Raw genomic sequence first — 25,972 nt, 5'->3', positions numbered from 1 at the left:
TCATGACATCTTAGACTGTATTGCAAGATTCTGCCTCAAAAATAAATAACTAAATAAAAACCTAAAGTGGGCACACAGGCTATAGCTCACAGCTTGCCTGGATCATGCCTGGCATAGATCCCTACCACCACACAAAATAAATAAATAAAAAGAATCCCATTTGTGAGAGAAAAATAGGTAAAGATCTAAGAGATCTCTGTATTGTCTTTGCATTTCTGTGACTACAATTATTTAAAACTGATTTTTAAAACTGAGTCAAGACAAGAGGTATCAGTTTAGGAGTTTGGGGACCTAGCACAATTGGTAGAAGGTTCACCTAACAGTAAGGCCTGGCTTGGAGTCACACAAATGCAAGCGCTGGGCATGGTGGCTCATACTTGGATTACACTAGTAAACCCAGCATACTTGGAAGTAAACGCAGGAGGGTCAAAAGTTTATAATATAAAAGACCCTGTCAAACAAACAAAGAAAGAAATCCACATTACTTCCAGGAATAAATGATGATGTAAAAGTGATCTTCTGTACTGGGAATAGCAGCACACCAGTTATGCCTGACTAGGTGAGGCAGCAGAGAGATCTTCTGGGGTCTGACTAGGCTACAGAGTGAGACTCTGTCTTCAAAATCACAAAGCAGGAAATGGTTTATTTCATTCTAGGATTTGCATCCCATTTAGAATGGGAGTTTTAGTCATCATTTTACTAACAATTTCTAATATTACTAATCAATCCTATCCTTGAATTCACATTGCTTCCTGGAGTAAGAACTGTTACCCAAATTCCTTTTCAGGAGAATATTTGAAACCTAACTGAAATGTTTACCAACAACTACCTATCTTAAGTCAGGTATATTTCTGGATTTATTTTTTTAATTTAGGGTTTTTTAAGGCAGAGTCTTGTAGCCCAGGTTTGCCTGGAACTCACTATATATGTAGCTTAAGTTGGCTTCTAACATATGACCTTCTGAGTGCTGGATTACAGGCATGTGCCACCACATCTGGCTTTCCTGGTATTTCTAATTCTTACCTCTGATTTGGAAAGTTCAGTTTGTTCATTTTAATGGTGGCAGTTTTCATCTGCATGAACTTACCAGTACTCTCAATCAACTCATTTCTGACCTCAAATATATTCTTTGCCTTCTGTTTAGAGCAGGTCAGCCAAACAAAAACAAACAAACAAAAAAACCTGATTCTCATTTATTCCCCTGAAATTCTTTTTGCAAGTAAATGCAGGAGGGGATTTTTTTAAAAGTTATATACAAAAATACAAAAAAAGCAAAGTAATTAGAATCTGTAGACAAGCAAAAGAGTTAGAAGAAACTAATAAGAAAAAAGTTCAGAAGAGTGAGTTGCAATAGGTCCAAGTGCTCTAGATGAACCGAACCGAACTAACCATTTCAGTAAAGAAGTCTCCTACAATACAGGGGGGGGGGGGGGGAATCGTATGCTTAACCACTTGAAAAATAATACCCATTTATTTTATTTCAAGCAGATGTGTTTAGAAACTACCTCTCCAGCACTGGGAAGATAGCTCAGTCAGTAAACTAAAGCTGCAGAAACATGAGAGCCTGAGTTTAATCTCTAGCACCATGTAAAACCCAGGGTGTGATAGTATGTGTATAATCCAAACTCGGGAGGTAGACACAGGTAGATCCTTGTGGCTTTTTGGCCTGCTAGCCTAACCTAATGAGTGGGTCTCAGGTCCCACTGAAACCTTGTCTCAAAAGACAAGGCAAGGAGGAAAAAAGACAAGGTAGACAGCTCCTGAGAATGATACCTGAGGTGGACTCTGACCTCTACACACATATGCACCTACACACACAAAAAGAAACTATGTCTCCTTAAAATCAACAACAGATCAGGTTACAAAACAGGAAATTATGGAGCAAGCTAATTTTGTTTCACACTTCTTAATCAGGATAAGTGAAGTTAATTCAATATCATCTAAATGCAATAGAAAATTTTACCAACAAAATTACATCCATTCCTTTTAAAACAAAATTACCAATTACAAATAGAAGTACTTGCCTAAATCCTAGGATTTAGAAAGCTACATGAAGCCTGACTTAAAAAAAAAAAAAAAAAGGTTCAGCAGTTAAAGAGTACTGGCTGTTCTTCCAGAGTTCTCCAGTTCAATTCCCAACACCAAATGGCAGCTTACAAGTGTCTATAACTCTAGTTCCAGGGGATACAACACCCTCACAGATACATACATGCCAGTAAAACATTAATGCACATAACATAAATTAAAAAACAAAAATACCATAAATCATGTCTTTTCGATACACCAAGGATGTGCCTCAAGGACATACTCAAGTCCACTTACAGGCTGCTATTAAGTAAAGCAGCCTCCCATACTCAGGTCACTTTCTAGTTCAGTGGCCTACATGATAGTTTTTGTTACAGTATATTGTTCTAGTTATCATAAATCCTTACTTTCTCAAAATAAAACTTTACGGTAATATATTAATTATAATTTTAGGCTAGACATGGTACACATGAATGTAATCATATCCCAGTATATGTGAGATAGAGTCAAGAGAATCAAGGCTGGGATTGTAGAGATGGCTTAGTGCATTAGTTAAGAGCATTACTGCCCTTCCAGAGGACCTGAATCTGACTGATTCTTGGGACCCATGTCAAGTGACTCACAACCTTCTGTTAACTATGGCTCCAGAGGCTCCTACAGTGCTGGCCTCCATGGGCACCTACCCACACAGCAACACACATCCATCATTAAAAACAGAGGTGGGATAGAGGGTCAAAGGGCAATGGGCACACAGCAGCTCAGCAAGCATATGCTGGGCAAGCTGGAGCTGGGTGATCAGCCCTATCAGGGTATAGAAACAGCAAGTGCATTAATCAGCCCGTGGGTCTGAGTCAAGTATAAGCAGTGGGAAGCTACAGTGGCAGCTGGACGTAGAAAAGCAGATAGACACCAGAAAGTGCTGTACTGTGGCAGTTAGATATGACAGATGAAGTTAACACTTACAAACTGTTGGAATTGAACAGTTAAGAGGAAAGGAGCCAGAAAATCCAGGGGCTTTTAGAGTCCTGTAGGAATCCCACAGAGGACTTTATCCAGGAGTTGCTATCCAAGCTGAGGGATCTGTATAAGCAGTCACAACCTATCCTCTCAGATGGCTATAGCCTGCCCCCCTACCAGGACTGGGCCCACATTGCTGGACCCTGTCTATTGCCAGAATTCCTGCATTCCTAAACCCCCAAAGTTCATATTGTTATTTAATAATTCTCATTTATACTTAATGGTTCTGTAACACAGAAAAAAAAAGCCTACATACACACACACACACACACACACACACACACACACACACACACACATCTTAGCAACAAGAGTTCAAAACCAGCCTGTGCTTCCTAGACCCATTATCAAAATAAATAATAATAATAATAATTTAACCCTAAGTAACCTTTTAATTCTTAGAGATATCTAGGAAATAGAAAATTATAATCTATTCTATTCTAGTATTCTGTGCTTTGGACCATTTACTACTGCATCATCTCAGTTTGCTCACAAACCAGCTTTACAGTACAGCAGAAAGTGTTTATCAACAGATCCAAAGGTCTTTAATTTCTCTGTAAAAATGAAATGCAAGAAACATGCAGCTTTGAACTGAAGTTCAATAATTAACGTTTTAGTATTTTAGCACTTATAAATCTGTATGATTAATAAACACTACCTAATGTAGTATGAATATAATTTATCAAGAAGACTATGAAAACCACTTGTAGGATCATTGTAAAATATAATTAGCATTGGAATGTTTGAAGTAATAATTTGATTAGAGGGACTAAATATAACTCAGTGGTGGGGTCAATGTGCACTGACCCTTTTGAGTATCAACATCTCCCAAAACAAGTGAGTGCCTTAATTAGAATTACATCTACAAACTGTAATTTTTAAAATTTGAGATAGTGCTTAAGCCAACTTTGAATGCATGATCCTCCCACCTCAGGAGTGCTGGGATTACAGGCTCATGCCACCTAAGTCCTGTGCTGTTAAATAAATTATTAGTTTAATTAGTACCCAAAACACAATAAAGCTGATTAAGTTACACTTAATAGTGACAGCTGTTAAGATATACCTATTTTATTTAACTCCAAATTAGCTATTTACCAAAGGATTTTAAATCACATAAACTTAAGACTTTTGGGTCAACAAAAAAGACTTATAAGTGTATCAAAAGAAAAAAGCCAATCTTATATGGACTTCAGTTTCAGGAACCTACTGGTATGGTGGTTTTAATATGAATGGTCCCATAGGCTCATATAGGTGTGGCCTTGTTAGAGGAGGTGTCACTGGGGGTGAGCTTTGAGGTTTCAAAAGCCTATGCCAGACCCTCTACCTACTAATCAGGCCATAGCTTTTAGCTACTACTCCAGCTCCTGCCTGCATGCTTGTGATGCTGATAATGGACTAAACCTCTAAAACTGTGAGCAAGTCCCTAATTAAATGCTTTCTCTTTTAAGAGTTGCCATGGTCATGGTGTCTCTTCATAGTGACCAAGACACAAGTTGGTACCAGGGAGTGAGTTATTGCTGTCACAGGCCTGATCATGCTGTTTGTTGACAAAATATGTAAAACTTTGAAACTTTGAAGTAGAAAAACAGTTGAATGCTTTGAGGGGGGCTTTAATGGTCCTTTCTATCTAATAGAAAATAGTGGTGATTAGGGCCCAGCTAAAAAAGTTTGTGGGGAAGAATATTAATAAGTGTCCTGGAAACCCTTATTGTGATATTTTGGGAAAAAAAAAAAAAAAAAAAAGACATGGCTGCTTTTTGCCCTTGTCCTGAAAATCTACCTGACGCTAAATTGAAGAGCTTTGGGTTAATAGCTCTGGCAGAGGAGATTTCAAAACAGCCTAGTATTGACTGTGTCATGTGGTTATTAGTAATCACTTACATAGATCTACAATGAAAAGGGACAAGGGGGCTGGAGAGATGGCTCAGTGGTTAAGAGCACTGCCTGCTCTTCCAAAGGTCCTGAGTTCAATTCCCAGCAACCACATGGTAGCTCATGACCATCTGTAATGAGATTTGGTGCCCTCTTCTGGCCTGCAGGCATACATGCAGGCCAAACACTCTACACATAATAAATAAATAAATCTAAAAGAAAGAAAGAAAGAAAGAAAGAAAGAAAGGGAACAAGGGGACAAGGACAAATACAAAAGGTAGTTTGAAGAGCAAAGGAGCACCAAGAAATGTTTTATTGGAGTCAAGTCTTATTCTCCAGGAGATAAAAAGTTTAAAAACAAATCTGACACTAAATGAAACAAAGGGAGTGGTGGTAACCTCAGGGCAAGACACTCCCTTCAGACACACACACATACACACTCCAAGCTAAGCTTCCAACTTGTGAAGAAAAATTAAAGGAAAGCTTAAGCAGTGAAGGGAGCCATCAACAGGGAGCTGAATGCAAATGTCACTGAAAGTGTGGGCCAAGTTCTAGCCCTAGCAAACACAGAACTTAGCAGCTTCAGCCATGGCTATATGGCTCTGGTTTTAGAGTAAGGGATACTAAGAAAGGAAAAAGGGATACTAAGGAAAGTCACTGAGGCCAAGTGTGTGTGTATCAGGGGTGTCCTTCCTTGCATGGAAGCCCAGAGAGGTCATTACATGAAACTGTGAAAGCCTGGATTGTGCTGGATACCCCAAGATGTTGGAGACGCCAATGTTGGGATACCTGCCACAGAAAGCTGCAGATCAGAACCAGTCTGCAGTGTGGAACCAGCCCAAAAGAGAGAAGTGTGCTGCAGTCAACAATGCTGAAAGGAGTTGGAAATCTGAAGAGTCCTTTGACATGGGACATGGAGATGCATAATTTGGAGTTTGCCATGCTGGTTTTCAGTTTTGCTTTGGTCCGCAATATGCTCCACTTCCTCCCTTTTGGAATGGTAAAATAAATTCTGTGCCACTGTATTTTGGAAGTATGTGATGTGCCTTTTGAGTTTGATTTTACAGGGTGCTACAGTTAAAGACTGCCATGAATTTCAGAGGAAACTTAAGACTTTTAAGCAGTTTTGAGACATTAATAGACTATGGAGACTTTAAAATTGGACTAAATGCATTTTTACATTATGAGATGACTGGTTACAAGCCTATGTAAGGGCCAGGGAGTCTAATGTGGTGGTATAGAATGGCCCCTATAGGTTCATACAGGTATAGCCTTGTAGAAGAAGTGACGAAAACAACTGGGAACTTTGAAATATATCTCCCATAAATAGAAGAGATTACTCTACTTAAATTCCTAGAAACAAAAACAAGCAGAAGAAGAAAGTTGAAATAGTGATTGCCAAGGACCAGGGAAAGAGAAAAGAGTATGTGTTATCTCAAAAGTTTTAATTTGCAAGATGGGAGATTTGCCTCAACAATGTAAACACACTTAACATCACTGAACTGTACACTCAACAGTTAAGATACTAACTTTTTACATTAAAAAAGAATTAATGTGAAGCTGGGTTGGTGGCTCAATGGGAGTCTGAAGCAGGCTCGAGGCCATCCTGATCTAAATCGTGAATTCCAGGTCAACCTTGCCTGTAAGTATGAGACTTGGTGTCAAAAAAACAGAACAATACCTGTGAATGTAGCTCAATTGATAGAGTGCTTACCTAGCATGTACCAAGCCCTGGGCTTGATCCTCACTCAGCACTGCAAAAACCAGATATGGTGGCACATGCCTATAACAGCACTTAGGGGATGGAGGCAGAAGGATCAGAAGTTCAAGGTCACCCCTCAAGATAGAAAATTCAAGAATACCCTTGGCTATATGAGACCCCATATCAAAAGGCAAACAAGCAAATAAAACAAATACAAGTAATATCTACCCAAATATAGGAAATGCAGTGAAAATATTTTCAATTATTAGTTCATAGAAAATAATTTCTTAGTGGGGAAAAAAGATGGCATCTGGTGGCTTCAAGTGTGGAGCCCTGAAAACATTTGTATTTCTTTTTTTTAAGATTTATTTATTTATTATGTATGCAGTGTTCTGCCTGCATGTCTGCCTGCAGGCCAAAAGAGGGCACCATTAGATATGATTGTGAGCCACCATATGGTTGCTGGGAATTGAACTCAGGATCTCTGGAAGAGCAGCTAGTGCTCTTAACCTCTGAGTCACCTCTCCAGCCTACATTTATATTTCTTTATACTGCCAAGAAGTAAATCAGACAAACCCAAGTTGAGAAACAGCCCCTACAATTTCTGAATCAGACTGCAACTAAATACACAATGATGATAAGGAGGGTGAAACAAAGGAAACATTATAAAAAATGAAAGGTGAGCCTGAAGAGATGAACCCAGAGAGAGGGCTCAGTTAAGAACACTGCTTGCTCTTGCAGAGCTCTGGGTTTGGTTCCCAGCACTGACATGGTGGGTCACAAGCATCCCTAACACACCAGCTCCAAGGGTAACTGTGCTCAGACACACACACAGGCAAAACATTCACACAATAACATAAAATGAGTAAGTCTAATAAAAACTAAAACAAAAAGAAATATGGGGGGAAAATCCAAGGCAAAAATAACATAAAACTACTCTACAATCATGCAAGCACAGGCCTAATCCCAGCATTTGGAAAGCTGGGGCAAAAGGACAGTAAATTCAGGGCCAGCCTGTATACTACAGAGTAAGTGCCCATCTTAAAATAAGACAGGCATGACAGCTGATGGTGGTGCATACCTTTAGTCCCAGCATTCAGGAGGCAGAGGCAGGAGGATTTCTGTGAGTTTGAGGCCAACCTGGTCTACAGAGTTCCCAGACAGCCAAGGCTACACAAAGAAACCCTGTCTCAAAAAAACAAAACAAAAATAAATAAATAAAAGAATAAAAAAAAGATAGGTGAGTGGCTTATCAGGTACAAGTGTTGCCATCCAAATCTGACAATGTAAATTTGATCTCCAAAAGCCAAGGTAGAAAGAGAGAATGAACTCCTTAAAGCTGTCCTTTGACTTCTATACAGGCACTGTGGAACATGTGAGCCTGCACTCACACACATTATACATAATAAGAATGTTTTTAAAAACTTAAAGTAAAATAACATGTATATATACACACATACATATACATCTAAAAATGCTGTTTTAACCTAATGGTGAAAGTTTAGGGAAAAATGTTTATATCAAGAACAATGCTGGGCAGTGGTGACACAGACCTTTGATCCCAGCACTTGGGAGGCAGAGACAGGGGGATTTCTGGCGTTAGCCAGGTCTACAGAGATAGTTCTAGGACAGCCAAGGCTGTACACAAAGAAACCCTGTATCTTGAAAAACAAACAACAACAACAAAAAAAAAAAAAAATGAAAACATGGGCTGAAGAGATGGCTCAATGGTTGACTGTGCTGCTTTTCCAGAGGACCTAAGTTTGGCTCCCATTACACACATCAGGCAGCTCACAATTACCTGTAACTCCAACTCTAAGGGGAATACTCACACTTCTGGCCTCCCCACGCACCTGCACACACATGCTTATACACGCACTAGATACACACATAATTCTTTTTTAAAAAAAAAAAAGATTTTATTTATTATGTATACAACATTCTGCTTCCATGTATATCTGCACACCAGAAGAGGGCACCAGATCTCATTACGGATGGCTGTGAGCCACCATGTGGTTGCTGGGAATTGAACTCAGGACCTCTGGAAGAAAAGCCAGAGCTCTTAACTTCTGAGCTATCTCTTCAGCCCCCACATAATTCTTAATAACAAAAATAATTCTTTTAATGGTAAACCAGGATGGAGAGATGGCTCAGTGGTTAAAAACATCTTGCAGCACTTGCAGAGAACCCAGGTTCAGGAACTCACATGGCAGCTTACAATTGTCTAGCTCCAGTTCAAGGAGATTCAACGGCCTCTTCTGGCGTGCTTGGCACAAAAGCACACATGGTAAACATATATACATGCAAACAAACATACACACACACACACAAAAAAAAAAACTTTTTAAAGAAAAGAACAAAAAATTAATGATAAAGCAATGGAGCAAAGTTTAAAAAATTAGTGACTATCTGGGTTCAGTGACACATGCCTACAATCTCAGCACTTGGGAAGGAGAGGCAGTAGAATCAGTGCAAAGTCATCCTCAGTTACATACTGTGTTCCAAGTCATCCTAAGCTATTAAATCCTGGGGGGAGAGAGACACACAAATTAAAGACAGTAGGTAAAAACTTTACAGGAGACGGACGTTCGTGGCACATGCCTTTAATCCCAGCACTTGGGAGGCAGAGGCAGGTGGATCTCTGAGTTCGAGGCCAGCCTGGTCTCTAGAGCCAGTGCCAGGATAGGCTCCAAAGCTACACAAGAGAAACCTTGTCTCGAAAAACCAAAAAACTTTACAGGAGTTCCTTGCAATGACTGAAAAACATGGGTATAGTGGCACAAGCTTTCGGATCCCCTTGAGTATGATGTTAGCCTGGTCTACATAGGGAGTTCCAGGACATCCAGAGCTACAGTATAATGAAACACTGTCTCAAAGATGAGAGAGAGAGAGAGAGAGAGAGAGAGAGAGAGAGAGAGAGAGAGGAGAGAGAGAAGAGGGAGGGACGGAGGGAGGGAGGGAGGGAAGGAAGAAAGGAAGAAAGGAGGGAGGAAGAAAATGTCAAAATAAATTTAAATTTAATTGCAGAAACATGGTCTGGGAACATCAATTAGTAGGTGAAGTGCTGCCTTACTGGCAAGAGAATACAATTTGTCAGAAAAATTTGAGATCCCAGCATTGGAAAAGCTGAAGGAGGCAGATCCCTAGTGTTCACTGGCCAGCCACCCTGAACTAAACAGAAAGACCAGGTCCCACTTAGAGAGCCTATCTCAAAAACAAGGCAAAGGGGCTAGAAAGATGGCACATGTTGCTCTTCCAGAGGACCCAAGCTCAGTTTCTAGTACCTAAGTCAGGTGGCAACTCTAGCTCCAGGGGATCTAACACCTCTGGCCTACTGTCACCTGCACTCAAATGCAGACACACACCTAAACATAATTTAAAACAAAGCTAAAACTTCAAAATAAGGGAAACATTCATGAGGAATGACTCCTGAAATTGACATGTGACCTCCATATGCGCCTGCAAGCACATGTGTACATGTTCGAAAGCATATGCTCTTTATGGGTATGTAAACACACATCATTTACTACAGTGTTGCAGGAAAATAATGGGTTTTTTTGTTTGTTTTGTTTTGTTTTGTAGAATCTAATCTTAGGGCTAGAGAAATGAATGGTTCAGGGTTTAAGAGCACAGGTTGCTCCTTCCAGAGTTCCAGGATTTGATTCCCAGCACTCACGTGGTATAGCTTATAACTACTTGTAACTCTAGACCCAGGGGGTTCAATACCCTCTTCTGGTCTCCATGGGTACCAGCCACACAAATGGTGCACAGACATACATTCAGGCAAAACACTCACACACATAAAATAAAGATTAAAAATAAATATAGAAATGTAACCATTATGGAGTATGTACTCAATATGTCCAAGACCCTAAATATAATCCTTATTGCCATACACACAAAGAAATAATCCTTTGGGGGTAGGGAGAGTCGAGACAGAGTTTCTCTGTGTAGCCCTGGCTGTCTTAGAACTTGCTCTGTAGACCACACTGGCTTCCAACTCACAGAAATTCACCTGCCTCTGCCTCCCAAATGCTAGGATTAAAGCTGTGCACTGCCACTACAACCACTGCCTAGCTAAAGAAATAATCTTAGTTTCACCAAAACTATATTTTCTTTTGGACATGTTCTCCTTATATAGCCCAGGAACTAGGTACATCTAGCTCTACCAAAAATGTTTGGAAACAAGAAAAAATACATTCTTTTTTTCAACTGAGGGCTACTGAGATATTTCTACCAGTAAATGGGCTTATCTACCAAACCTGACAACCTGAATTTGAGTCCCAGAGCCCACAGTAGGAAAGTAGTTCTTTGATTTCCACACATAAACCATGGCAGGCACATATTCATATGCACGTGAGTGCCCACACATACTAAAGTAAATAAATGTAGGCTAAAAACAGGGCTCAGGATGCAGGCCAGATGGCCAAATGTGCAGAAAACTCTGGATTTAGTTTCCGGTATGATATAAAACTGAGTATGGTGGTGCTTTCCTATAATTCCAACTCTTGAGAGTTAGAAGATGGAAGGTAAGGAGTTCAAGACTCAACTCCCACATAGTGAACCCTAGAGCAGGCTAGGATACTTAAGACCCTGGTTCAAAAAAAAAAGGGGGGGGTCACAGCCTGCTGTGGCTGCACAGGCATTAATCCCAATATCTGAAAGGCATAGACAGGCAGATCTCCCTAAGTTCCAGGCCAGCCTGATCTACACAGTGAGTTCCAAGTCAGCCAAGGCTAAATAACAAGACCTTGTCTCAAAAACAAACAAAAGGCCATGAAAGATGGTTCACAGTTCAGCGGGTAAAGGTGCTGGCCACCAAGTCAACAACCTGAATTTAATCGCCATGGTAAAAGAGAAAACTAAATCCTGCAAGTTGTCCTTTATAGACTCAGTCTCCAAAACATAAGATAAAATTAGAGTAGGGTTAGTAAGCTGCCATTGTGGCTGCTGGGGTGAAGGGCAGTAACTGGTTACACTAGAGAACAGGATCACAAGTTACAGGTCAATCAAGGCAACATACTGACAGTGCTTCAAAATAGTCAGTAACAGAGTGCTACTCTCTTCTACCGTGCATGAAGCCCTGGATTCAATCCCCAACACTGGCAAAAGAAAATTACCTGGAAACCACAACACAAACCTGCAATCCCCAGTCCTTAGGAATAGAAACAGGATCAGCACCTTCAAGACAGGCTCAGCTATCAAGTTTGAGGGAAGCCTAGACTTTATGAGAGACCCTTTCTCAATAAAGCATAAAAGAAAAAGAAATTAAAAAAATAAATAAATAAAAGGTGCTAGGTTATGATGTCAACACCTGCAATTCCAGTACTCTGAAGGCTAAGACAGGAAGCCTCAAGGTCCAAGGCTAGCCAGAGCACAGGGCCTCGCTATCTCCAACAGGCATCTTATATAGCCCTACTAATATCTGCCATTTATAATTTTAAGCAATTTAATCTGGCACTATATCTACAAATTTCACCCTGAAAAACCTTTCAGAGTGAAATGAAACAATGTATACAACACAGAAATGGCAACTGTAGGGGCTGGCAAAGTACCTCAGTTGGTAGAGTGCTTACAGAGCACAGGTGAAGCACTGTGCTGGGGACCCAACACCTCATAAAAGCAAGAGGTGGTAGCATACATCTACAGTTGTAGCAGGAGCAGAAGCTCAGGGTCATCTTCCACTACACAGTAATTGAGGCCGTCCTGAACTAAAGACCCTAGCTAAAGGGGAAAAAGTGGCAAGTGCAGAGTAGTTATTATTAAGTCCAGAAACTAAAGCTTGGCAGCTCTGTTAAGTGATATGAATATGAGAAGTAAAACTACAGAGTTAGGCAACTATATAAGCTAGTTCAAAGGGAAGAAGACAAAAATTACGGACAACTTATACCTGCAACAGGAAGCGAAATTTAAGAAACAACTTCCAAGTGTACATATCAGCTTTACAGCAAAAATCTGGATCAGCTACCCAAGCTGTACATTCTCCAAGTTCACTGCTTAGTTTGCAATTATATTCCATTCTAAAAGCAATTCTAAAAGCAATTCCTTGTAGCAGGATTAAGAAATGTACCCTTCCATTTGAACTAAACTATCCCTTAAAAACCAGTTAACCCTAAATGGTCCAGAATCACCGAGTGAAAATCAAATCGATGGGAAAGGAAATCTATGTATCCTCAAATAATTTTATATGTATGGGTGTTTTGCCTGCATGTATTTATGCAAACTACATGTGAATGGCACCCTTGGAGGTCAGAAGGCTGGATCCCCTGGAGGAATCAGACAGTTGTGAACTGACTTGTGTACGATGGGAACTGAACCCATATCTTCTAGAAGAGCTAAGCTATCTATCCAACCCTAGAAATCTATACACTTTTGAGAACCACTGACTAAACTGTTTAACCAAGTCATTCTGCATTAAATTCAGGCAGAATGTAACTAAACATTCACTTACTTCTCTATTTACCAGCCACTACAACAAGATTCTTTCTGGTAATGTTCGTCTTAATTTAGGAGTTTAAGAACTAAGCTACTGAGAAATGAAATACTTGGTAGGCCAAATAACTAAGAACATCTTTCACCTTTTACAATCTGAAATCAGTCATAACAGTGAAGTTATGCACTAACATTCAAGCTACTTAACAGCAATCCTCAAAAAAGTTGTTCTTACCAACACATAATTTCATTGTAACTCTAAAACAGCACACAGTAAAGTATTTACATGTAAAAAGCTGAAAATTAACCTTATTAGAAACTCCCACCAAGCATGGTCTTGCCTGTAATCTCAGAAATCAAAAGGCTAAGACAGAAAAGATCATGGACAGTTTAAGGCCAGCCTAGGCCACAGAATAAGATCCTGTCTCAAAGAAAGAAAAGCTCCAAGTCCAATAAAGCATGTCTGGAATAGTATATGCATAATATATCCAGTTAACTATATATATAACATTTATAACTAGATATAGTGACTCGGGCTTATTATTCCATCACTCAGGAAGCTGAGGCAAAAATAACATCTGAGTTCAGGGCCAGGATGGATATGTGGCAAATCTGTCCAAAAAGACTTTTTTTCCCTGGGGGGTGGGGTATATATATTATAAAAATACTTTCAATAAAACTGATAAAATTTATTTGGAGGTAAGGCAATCCCTGTAATCGCAGGACTCAGGAGGCTAAAGCAGAAAGATTGCAAACCCCAGGCCAGCCTGAGCTACTTAGTAAAACCCCGTCTCAAAGCGAAAAACTATTACAATTCTTTGTTCTTAGATTCAAACTAGATTTTTATTTGCCATCAACTAAGTATCTGTGCCTACCAAAAACAGTCAGATTAGAGCAACATGCAATGGAGGAACAATTCAGTACTGTAGTGAGCATCCTAGAAATTGGATCGGAATGTGACTGGCACTTGCCTCTGCTACTTTACAAGCCCTCTAACACCTTTCAAGATAAGATATAATCACCAATAAATTCAGAATATACAGCTCAACCCAACCTTCATACATACTACTAGGTCCTCAACCTCAAAGCTGTAGCATAAACTACTGACACCACTACTCACTGCTCCACCAGAATGGTTGTATATTTTTCCCACCAAAAGTAGGGCTATTGCACCATACGTTCATGGTCTCTGTAAAGAAAAGAAATCATTGTCTTGGTTTATTTCCTTTAAAAACAAGTAAATGTTCTACAAATTTAAGATCCTAAACAATAAATGCTGAAGTTTTCAAAAAAAAAAAACATTTCAATATTTAATAAACAGTCCCCCATACACAGAATATGATACTTATAAAAACACAATAATATGTATGTGCCACAAAATTAAAATATACAAGTCTTTTTAAGTACTAATGCTTACTTCATGGTTTCTTAATTCAGGGATTCAGAAATATTTTTCAGTGTTTCAAAGTAGCTTTATAATTATTTTTAAGATAATAATAAATAAAATAATCCCTCTGGATATGGCACATTCCTATAGTCCTAACAGGAGTCAAAAGGAGGAGTCCAACCTGGGCTACATAACTAGTACAAGGCCAGTCAAGGCTACACACAAGACCTCTTCTTTTAAAAATATGAATAAGAAAAGCCAGATGTGGTGGCTCATGCCTATAATTCCAGCACTAGAGTAGTAGAAGCAGGACGATCCAGAGTTCAAGGCCAACTTGGGCTACATAAGACTCAAAGTTTCAAAAACAAAGCAAAAAGAGTTTGCATAGAAAATGTTCCTTCAGGTGTGGACTGAGAAAGTCTGCAGGGAAGTAAGAGATACCCATAACCACTTTAACTAATTCAATTCAGGTAAGCAAAAAGGGTCCTGAGGGGACGGACTGAAAGGAAACTGCTGTTCCTTTAATCTGCTATGATGGTTAGAGAATTACTAAAAGAGATAACAAAACTGTATCCATGGGGGTTCTATCAGAAAAAGATCCAGAATAAACAAATAGCAAGAGGTAAATAAATATAATGGCAGAACCACAGATGAACAGAGGCCTGGAAAATTAACTCTGCATGTATGAACTTTATTTGTATTCTAATTTGAAAACAATCCTAAAATGTTCATGAGATTAACATTCACTGACCATAGGCTTGATGATATAAGGAAATGCTAGAATTCTGGGAATGATAATAGTAGTATGGCTATTTTTTTTACAGCCCTTATCTTCTCAAAGGGCTAAAATGGAGTTCCAGGACAGCCTCCAAAGCACAGAGAAAAAAAACCTGTCTCGGGGAAAAAAAAGAAAAAGAAAAAAAAAAGGGGGGGGAGCTAAGATGGAATGTTTGTGGCTATCCATGGGATTTCATTCAAAAGCACCCAATGAAGGCAGTTATGTGATACAAATACATTTGACTAAACTGTAATAAACACTGAAGCAGGGCAGTGTATACATATGTATACATTATATCCCATAATAAAAAGTCCACCAAAAAGTACATCAGTAATTTATTACAGTCTACAATAATCAGCTTACTAAAGCATGCTTATTATATGCCAAAATTATAAAAGCTGAGATTGATGAGGAAAATAAAAAATAAATAAAATTCACATGTAAGGCTAATTGCTTTGTCATTAGACAATGCTAATGACCTCAACAATAGACAAGTAATTTAAACTAGCTAAGGGGACTGGGTATAAAACAACAGCTAGAGTAAATGAACTAGAAGCTACATGCATTTGATAATTTTTTATGCTATGATAAACAAAATTTGTTTTTAACTAGATATTCAAACTACCCTCATTTTAGGCTAACCATGTCATTTATGGCCAAGATCTCTAGAAATAAGGGGTGTTACAGCTAATGTGCTGCTTATTCTGAGAAGTGCCACTGTTGAAAACATCATGGTTTACACTTGTATAAACTGAAGAACTATGAAGTCACAGGATGATATATAGTCTTCATCGAAAGTACAGCTGGTCAACAATATGGTCTGTCCTTTCTGGTAAGCTGACACACAGTTTATAAATATTATGCATGCTTGTATTCATGTGAATTGGCCAAACAAATACCCCTCAAAAGAACTATGGGGGTAGAAGCCAAGCTTAGCATGTTTGAGGCCTTGGATTCAATCCGTATCGTGAAAAAAACTAACTAAATAATTAACCCTCTTGAAGACAAAACAAAAGCACAAATACATTGTCACATCCCCAATTATCTCACTAGATAGGCAGGAACTCCAACTTCTGAAATAATTATATGTGCTCTCCTATATTCAATGAAAGGAAATGAAGACTCTCCAGAGTAGCCTATTAACAGACTACTCTGCTTGGCTTCAAGACCCAGGATCCTTTGCATTACCCTGCACAGCCACCAGAAATCAAGAAAAGCACTGAATTTGAAAAACACACAATTTTTTACTTCTTGCTTAAAAGAAAACTTGCTACCTCATCCAACTTTTAACTTACATTTAAATCTTTACATTGCCACTCATAAGCTAACTGGCCAAATTAAATAAGCCTCGGCTGCCTCCCATATGATACACCACCTCTAGAGTTAAAAAGACTAACTTAGGCGATACAATGTCTGCCATTCAATTGGGAGCTCTTGTTATTTTTACCAGGAAGTGTCATTCAGTGGCCAATTCAAAGAAGATACAAATTATTCTTTAAAGTGTCTGTTAAATACAGTGTAGCCATGGCCTGAGTACACGGATAAAAGTATCTCCTGAGGCTGGATATATAGTTCAAAGGTAGGACACAGATGGCCTGTAGTCGGAGCTACTGTGGGTGCTGAGGCAGGAGGAAGTTGAGACAAGAGGATCAATTGAGCCCAAGAGTTCAAAACAGCAAGACTAAGACTCCACATCCTTTCAAAAGGGAAAACAAGTCCTCCAGCAAAAGAAATTACTATTTATAAGAAGTGCTATTAGCAAAATAGACCAAAACTAAGAATTACAATTTTTCTACAACTGACACAATGAGCACCTCAACACGAGAAAACACAATCCACTCTATTTCCAAAAAACTTACCTTTTTGCACCTTTCTTTTGCAGATTTGAAATTCAGATTCTCACACAATCACTGGCCTCTTCTTCTGTTTGATTCAATAGCATACACATTAGAGTGTCTCTCTTGCTATTAAAAACACCAGCGGAAAGCACTGTCTTATTCAGCTTTCTAACTAGAAAAACTAAAGTACTAATGAAAGCACTAACCCAAAATTACTAAAAATAATAAAAAAATAAAATTAAATTAAACAAAACAAAAACCCTGAAGACTAACCAAGTATGCAGACTGACAGAACAGGCTCCCATCGTCCCCAACCCCCAAACCACCATATTCCAATATGAATTTTAAAGAGTTGTTCCCAAATGGAAAAGGATTCCTGTGTCTCGATGGGAGGTCAAGGAATTAAAAGTAAAGCATGGGGTATGATGGGGAATGCCTGTCATACCAGTACTTGGGAGAGGCTGAGTCAGGGAGATTGCAAGTTCAAAGCAAGCATTGCCAACTTAACCCAGACCATGTCTCAAAAATAAAAGGCAGGAGAAGGCTAGGGTGTGTGTGGCTCAATGGTAGGATGCTTGTCTAGCATGCAGGAGGGTCGGGGTTCAATCCCCAGTACAGCAAAAAGAAATTAAACAAATACACCAAACACACTAATAATAAATAAACCATTTTCAAACAGGTGAGACACCAGAGTGTGTGTGCTGTTGCAGGAAACAGAATGGAGAGCCATGAATGGGAGTCTCTGCACTTCCTATCTGCAAAAGAAGAGAATAAAAAGGTTAACTCTAAACTGAAAACAGATTATCTTCTTTACCTGTTTAAAGAAGTGCCCAGAACATTTTAAATATACTCGTTAAGGCAGAGGTTTACAGGTGAACTCAACCTTCCAGTCAAAACTTAAATTTAACTGTACACATAGTCTCAGAAGTCATTTGAGAATCAATCCCTAGCACTGCCAAAGAAAGTCATTCGAACATTTTTGTAAACCCACCACTTTGAAATTAAAGGTTTAAAAAAAAAAGGATCTCATCCTGTCTTCTGATATTTCAAGTTGTAAGAAAGTAAAATTAGCAAAATGTGCCTCCTTTTTTGAAGAGTTAACCCTATAGGGAACTACTTCCAACAGTAGGAATAACAGTTAAGGGGGGGGGAGGATCTAACTCAAGGCTCTTCCTCTTGTAACAAATGACAGGTAATCTTTAGGGAAGCCCAACGCACACACCCCTTTCTTCAGCCGCTCAAGTTAAAGGTTGATTTGAGGACAGGCAAGTGCCTCAACAGCACCTCTCCCCCGCCCGGCACCCGGTCCTCCGGGGGCTCCATCTGCATTTTGCATTAACCCATCTGCCCCGGTGCGCAAGCCAGGGTCGCAGAGGGCCGGAGATGAGGAGGCGGGGTGCGCCAGCCATCTGCACCCGCGCGCGTCCCCAGCCGCACACCTGGGGCCGGGCCCGCCCTCCGGGGCCGCGCGCGTCTGCCCCACGCGGAGCGCGCCCCACGAGGACAGCGGCGCGCAGGACCCGAGGGCGGGGCGGGAGCAGCCGGGGTTCGCGCTCTCCCTCGCGGCGGAGCGGACGGCGTGCTGTCTGGGGGCCGGCGGTACCTTTTAGACAGGTCCATGAGGACCCCGGAGAAGAGCTTCTCCCCGAGGCGAAACGACACTACGAGCGCGTCCTCGATGATGTGGTCCAGCGTGACCCGCACCTCCGAGCCGGGGATGAGCTGCGACACCGCCGAGTCCCCGCCCGCCGGCGGCACGAGCGCCGGAGCTGGCGGCGGCCGCGGCGCGTCCTCGGACTGCTCGGGGGCGGCCGAGGGCTGCTCGGGCGGCGGGGCCGGGGCGGCCGCGGGCTCGGGAGGCTTCGCCTCAGCCTCGGGGCTACCGGCCAGCTCCCCCCGGCGCGGCGGTGGCGGCAGCGGCGGCTGCTCGTCGGCCTGAGGGGCGGACTGGCGCCCGTCGGCCTCGCCGTCCGGCACCGCCGCCTCGGTGGCCGTGACTGGGAGGGGGGTGCCGGCCTCGCTGCCGGGGATGGGCTCCAGCTCCGGCTCAGCCTCGCCGGCGCCTCCGTCCCCGGGGGACGCCGCGGTCGCCGCCGCCTCAGCAGCCACGGCCGCCATTTTCTCACTGGTTTCTCCCTCCTCCGACTCGGGCTGCGGCGGCGGCGGCAGCGCGGCTGGGTTCCCGAGGCCTTCCCCTCCCTCCCGCTAACACTGTCGTCCCGCCCTTTCCCTGATGCTCGTGATTGGCACCGCGCCATTGGCTCCGCCTTCTACCCCTCCCGCACTTAGGTCAGCCCATTGGTCTGGAGGAGCCGTCTGTCGCGGGCTGGGTCCCGCCCCCTCGCCCTGAGTAGGAACTTCCCATTGGTCGCGTGAGTTGTCAAGTGCCGAATCGAAAAGGAGGCGTGAGGGGCGAGATGAAGGGTAGCAAAAGCCGAGCTCTATACTTGCCGCCTGTATCTATTGGCTGGGGAGGAAAATACAGCTTTATGATTGGTATATATCCCTGCCCATTCTCGGCCTGTTCTCAGGAGGTGGGAGAAGGGAAGGAAACGCGAGTCGTGCCAGTTCTTTCAAAGAAGACCCAAGGGAGGAATAGCGGGAGAATGCAGAAGGGAACCACTTCCCAAGGATCTTTGCGCAGAGAGCCTTAGAATGAATGTTATTTCTAGGCGTGGACTTGCTTGTGGCCGAGTGTGGGCACAACAGGCTTCTGTGGGAAAGATAACTAAAGTTCCAAAATAATCCTGAGACACTTTTTGGGTGCCTATTTTGCTATCAATTTACTAGGTGCTGGGAATAGAACAACAGACTTACAAGACATTCTCCATAACCACAAGACGGGAACTCTAGCATGTGCACGAAGAGTGTTTTCCTTGGCTTCACTTTTTTAGAAACAAAGAACTAATCTCTACTTTCTAGGGACCTGCTAATTTCAAAGAAGGAAAATTCTAATGAGAAGAAAGACAGCCAACATGCTAAGATGAGTGAATTCCTGCCATGTTGCTTATTCTCTTTAGATCCACTGGAAAGAGTTCACTGTTAGAGCCTTTTCATTCCTAGTCCTCTCCTGCTCTGTGTGTAGAAAAAAACTCAATCCGGGTATAGTTGTCCATGGGGGAAAGCCCAGCACTTACAAGGCATAGGCAGAAAATAGCGAAAATTCTAGGCCAACATCGGCTTCATACTGAGTTTCAGGACAGCTTGAGCTACAGAATGAGACCCTGTCTCAAGAAAGGAAAAAATAAAGGGTGGGGGGGGGTCTCTCCATTATCCCTTGATTTTTCTAGTTTGGGTGTTTTATTTTGCTTTTTTAGCAGGGTCTCATTATATAGGTCAGGCTTGGCTGGAATTCACAGAAATTGGTCCCATCTCTGCCTCTCATGTTCGGAGTTTACAGCTAATACTACTTTAAATCTCTTGTTAAGTCTAGAAGGAGCTACTGAACCCATTTCTTCCAGATTGTTCTTCAATCAGCCCTTCCCTTTAGGAGGGATCAGAGGCACTGAGAACACCTACACAGAAAGATGGAAAGTTCCAATGTGGAGGGAAGATGAAATTCTGAAGACTAATTGGATACCATGTGCCAGTCCCTTACCAGCACAATCTTACATGATTGAAGGCAGATTGTTCTGTCCCACCTGCCAGCTCCCAAATAACCACACAGAGACTTCTTATTACTTATGAAAGCTCAGCCAATAGCTCAGCCAATAGCTTAGGCTTGTTAATAACAAGTCTTACAACTTAAATTAGCCCATTTTTATCAATCTACTTTTTGTCTCATGGCTTCATTACATTAACTCTGTGCTGCCCACGATGCTTCTTCTCCAGCTGTCTAGTGACTTGTCCTTTCTTCTTCCCAGTGACCTGTGTGCCTGAAAATCCTACCTAGCTATTGGCCATTCCGCTTTTTATTAAACCAATCAGAATGACACATCTTCAAAGTATACAAAAAAAGATTATTCTACCACACATGATCCTTGCAAGACAAGTGCTATAATACCCATTGTATTTGAAAACTGAGACAAAAAGAAATTTCTAAAATCATTTAGCTATTAAATTACACAGCTGTAAGTCCTGTTTCTTTATAGAAAAGACAAAATGGCAATAAGCAAATATTAACCAATGTTCTGTCTAGTTCAAGTCTAGCAACTCCCAGGAAAGCAAAATCTAATAGAAGGCCAGATGGTAGTGGTTCACACCTTTAATCCCATCACTTGGGAGGCAGGGGCAGGTGGATCTAAGTTCCAGGCCAGCCTGGTCTATAGAACTAGTTTCAGGATAACCAAAGCTGTTACACAGAGAAACCCTGTCTTGAAAAACCAGGAAAACAAAATTAAAGAAGTCTAATAGAAGATGCCAGTCAAGAATAATTCAGAATCTTCCTTTAAGATAACAGGGGAGGGCCCCCTTCCCCTGCGATGAGTTCACTTAGTGATCACTATGTACCACTGATTTTCCCATAACCTCTCATTTAAAATCCTATCATGGGTGCTGGAGAGATAGTTCAGCAGTGAAGAGTATGTACTACTGTTGCAGAAGATGCTGGTTTGATTCCAATACAAAGATCAGGTGGCTCACAACAGCCTGTACCTCCCAACTCCAGGGGATTCAATGCCTTCCCCTAGCCTCCTTGTGCATGAACTCTTACTCTTACACATACTCATACATACACACACAAATAGCTAAAAATACTTTAAAAAAAAGAAAAGAAAAGAAAACAAGCAATCAAGCATGGTGGTCCATGCTTTTAGTAGAGGAGACAGAGGCAGGTGAATCCATGTGAATTCAAGGCCATCTTGGTCTACAAAGCCAGGTTCTAGACTGGCCAGGGTATCTATTGTAATGAGACCCTATCTCAATAGTCAGTTTTTAAAACCTTAAAACCCACTGATATATGTTAGCTCTCTTTTACAGATGAAGAAACTGAGCCTTCCTCAAAAAGTCTGTGCTTGCTAGCATATACACACCATTACTTTTGATACCTAGCATAGAAAAAGAAAAAAAGAAAAACTCTCTTATGGGCTATATGCTTTCATTAAACATATATGGGTCTTGCCTTACAGAAATTTCATTATGAACTATATGTCTATAGTTCACCATAATCAGCTAATTAAACAATAACATACGGGCTATGAAGCCATGACACTCTGAATTCCCATGCTGTATAATTCCCACAGGGAGGAAAATATAACTTGGGTCCTGGGACCTCATTAGTTCTCAAAGTAATTACAAAAGTCTGCAGTGAGTGGTTTAATTTATCACAGATTGTGGCATACATAACAAGCCACCCTTCTTAGTCACTGTTTTCATAGTGCACCTCAAGAGACTTTACTCATCCTGTGTTCACATAAAGTCAGCTCTTCCGCTTCACCATCAAGACCCTCTCTCCAATCCTGTCCTATCTTTTAGAGTCTATTCTCAACCAGTCTTCGATCTCTCTAATATTGGGAAGGTCTACTTTCTGCATGTTTCTCTTGTTCATTCAACAAACATCAAAGGACTACTATGCATCAGTAACCGCAATCAGTGAGACAAGCAGAAGGCATGCCATAAAGAATACAAAAGATTTCGTAGCTGCCCACTTGGGCCTACTTTTTCTAGTTGGTGAGTTATAAAACAATAAGGAAGATGATGAAAGATTCTGAGCAATTCTATAAGAGAAATAAACAGGGTGAGGTAATAAAAGAGATGGGCAGGGAGAAAGAATGCACCCTTCAAAGAAGGTGGGTATAGAAAGGCCTTTCCAAAGACAGAACACTTTAAGATGCGAAAGGGACAGACAGAGCCAGCTGTTTACATTGCTGGCACGAATTCAGGTCATGAAAGAATAGCAGTTGCTTAAAGTCCCAAGGCCAAAGAGGGCTTGACTTGGTCAGAAAGAGAAGGAAGACCATTGGGGGTTGAAGACAATAACCAAGAGGATGAGTAGGTAAAATGAGGCTGGAAAAGAAAACAGGATGGAAATCATTATGCTTGGGAAGAGATTCTCCTTCTAGGAACCCCAGATGTAGTAGAGAACCTGGCTCTTGTATCTGCTGCTATAACCTAGGAACTAATGCCATCAGGTTCTTTCTGGCATGGGATTGACATGGAGAGACCATTGATGAACTTGCGATATATAGGTCTGGCTAGGTGGTAGGATGGATGGATGGTTGAAAGGTTGAATACATGTAGGGATGGGAAGCATAAAAAGTCCAGCAGTACTCCGGGTAGTGTGGACTATGGGTGTTGCACTTTTATAACGGCTTGTCTCTGTGCTGTGGTGCAGCCCCTGGTGGAGATGTGGATCTTCCAGCCTGATTGGTAGCCAGGCGGCAACAGGTGTGCAGAACCTCTCTGAATGGAAGCTTTGTTCATGTGTAGCACCTGAATAATGTTCCCCATTTAGCATCTGTCAGCATAGTCTAACATCATTTCACTATGTTCTTGGGCCCAATGGGCATCTAAACAAGATGTTCCTACCCATGGAGCTATGTTGCCAGGCATCCAAGTATGATGATGGCCTTGAGGGCCCTGTACCTATGACTCCTTCTCCACTGGACCTGAGCAGCATCCCCTGGAAGCCAGAGATTCCAGAATGCACATACTAGCCCTTCATCAAGCAGAGGAAGGAGAAGCCAGTTGTCACCTCCCTATGGTGAGTCTCAGTCAGTAGCTGCTGACACTGGACAAAATTCCCATGGTGAAAGCTAAAGCTACCCATGTCATCATGAATTCTCTCACCACAAAATGGACCTAGGAGAGTATCTGGCATGTTGAGGAACAGGCAGGACTGAGAGGTGCTGACTAAACAGCCACCAGGCCTTCCCACTGAGGAGACCAAGTACCTCTGAGTGGCTGAAGCACTCCATAAGTTAAAGCTGCAGAAATGTTCACTCCACCGCAAAGACTGCCCCCTTACTATCCAATAAACAGAACCCCACAGGCTGTGTCACCTCTGCTTCCTTCACAGCCTTATCTGGCCCAAACCCTAGCACCATGGACCATGGAAGTGGGACTGATAAGATCTCATCAGATAAATGGAGCCCATAAGTCTGATTTTGGAGGTTTTGCCATGTAGCCCTACAAAAGAGCCCAGAGCCCTTTCTCTGGGGCTAAGACTTGTCCATGCCAAGTAGATGAAGATCCAGCAACCTTCCAGTTGCCCAAGAAGGGAAAAAGCAAACACCATGAACCCGTAAGCTCAGATCCTGTGACTTGACTATGTTCATGTCCATTGCCTTCTGGAATGCTCCAAGGAGTCCCAGGGACCCTGTTCTTTAATCTTGGCTCTGAAATAAGGATGTGGTATTTTTAAGTAGAGGCTTGAGTGACATTTGGTGCAGCGATCATCCTTCTGTGAAAGAAACTGTTCTGCACTGCTTTAAAGTTGGTTGGGGAAAAAAATGTTAACTGTGCTGATTGGGGGACATTGTGACCTATTTTTGTATCCTTTGTCCTAGAGAAGGACTTTGATCCTTGATTCCTGGGTAAATAATGCTTATGCAATTCCCAAACCTAGGCTTCTTGATTCTTTTCCCGTGACCAACATAAGCATTGACAAATAGAGATGTGTACCTACTAACCTGGAAAACTGTGACCTCCTGACATTCTCTAGCCTTGTCAGCAGGGCTGGATCCAGCTAACACCCGGACTTGGTAGGACTCTGGCTCTCCACACTGAAGCTAGAGACTATGTGTTTTTTATTAGCCTAATGGGCCTCTGCATTTGGAGGGCTGCCTCGATACTAAATGGCACAGAACAAATACTAGTCTCACAAGACCTCTCTTGCAAGTAAAATTAGCTTAACTCCAGTTTGGTCAAAAACTTCCTTGGGGAGAAAACTGAGCCTACTAACTTCATATAGGTAAATGCATCCTAAGTGGGCTTTTTGTAGTTTTGTCTTTTTCATTACTAGAGCTTGAATCAGGCCTCTTTCATGCTAGGTATGTGCTCACAAAGCTGGACCTCTCCCATATATAGAGAGTACAGATGGCAGGTAAGTAAGTAGACTTGAGGTTCACTTGAAATCATATTTTGGTTTCCTTGTTTAGGTCAAGGCCTGGGATTTGGGTGTTTGAGAAGAAGAGGAAAAATTCAAATCCTTTCTGTAATGAAAACATTTTCCACCAAAGGAGCTGCATGCTGTACACATCTTACTGAAAAGAGAAAGCAAGCAAATGCCTTTTTTTCTTTTTCATCACCATGCACAGGTCCACCATCTTGAACACTGTCCCAACTGCCAGATTTTGTTTTGGGTAGTAGTCTGTTTACATAATGAGCTCAACTTCTCACAAAGAAGTCCTGGAATATCTAAAGTTGTCATCAAAATTAATCTATCTGTATTCTCTCCTGTATTGACAATAAGAATCCTTGTTAGTGCCTCAGAGAGAGAGAGAGAAATTCAGCTGGGGCTGATGGCTCATGCCTATCATACCACAGCTAGAAACAGTATCAGGAATTCAAGGTCCTCTTTGACTTCATATTGGGTTCAAGGCCAGCATGACAAGCATGACACTGTCTCAAAAAAGAAAAGAAAAATAAAGAGAAACCAACCTGGTCCAGTGACACACACAACACTTAGGAGGAAGAGGCAGGAGGATCAGAAAGTCAGAGTTTAAGGCCAGTCTGTAATATATAAGACCCTGTCTAGGATAAAAAGCAAAAAGATCCAGACAGATGGAGCAGAGCCTCATAGCTTCCACCCATAATTACCAGCACTCAGGGTCTAAGGCAGGAGGATTTCGTCAAGTTTAAATTCCAGGCTGGGCTAGGGTACAGGATGAGACCAGGTACCAGAGAAAAGAAGAAGCTCAGCCTGGCACCTCAGCCAATCCTGACTGCCATAGACTTTAGTTTTCAAGCTCTTTGGGGGCTACAATGTTGGCCAAGCCTCAAGAGTTTTTTTTGTTTTGTTTTTTGTTTTTGTTTTTTTGTTT

General features: G+C 41.5%; 1 protein-coding gene and 1 pseudogene across 8 annotated transcripts in view; one reads left to right on the top strand and one right to left on the bottom strand.

The window, feature by feature from the left end:
- Positions 1-19,280, bottom strand: part of Pwwp2a (PWWP domain containing 2A) — a 41,184-nt gene extending 21,904 nt beyond the window's left edge. For 2 of the 8 annotated variants that reach the window (XM_027425256.2, XM_027425257.2), the window contains exon 1: positions 18,655-19,277. In XM_027425256.2, coding sequence (XP_027281057.1) covers positions 18,655-19,169 — 515 coding nt within the window. In that variant the 5' untranslated portion in view covers positions 19,170-19,277. The other 6 variants (XM_027425253.2, XM_027425252.2, XM_027425251.2 and 3 more) reach the window with 6 other exon arrangements.
- A 4,226-nt stretch (positions 19,281-23,506) lies between these two features.
- On the top strand, positions 23,507-24,086 carry LOC113836637 (annotated as a pseudogene).
- Positions 24,087-25,972: the final 1,886 nt, after the last annotated feature.

This window comes from Cricetulus griseus, chromosome 7 (assembly GCF_003668045.3).
Source record: "Cricetulus griseus strain 17A/GY chromosome 7, alternate assembly CriGri-PICRH-1.0, whole genome shotgun sequence".
Lineage (NCBI taxonomy): Eukaryota > Metazoa > Chordata > Mammalia > Rodentia > Cricetidae > Cricetulus > Cricetulus griseus.
Note: the sequence above shows the minus strand (reverse complement) of the source record. Positions and strands in the feature narration are given on the sequence as shown.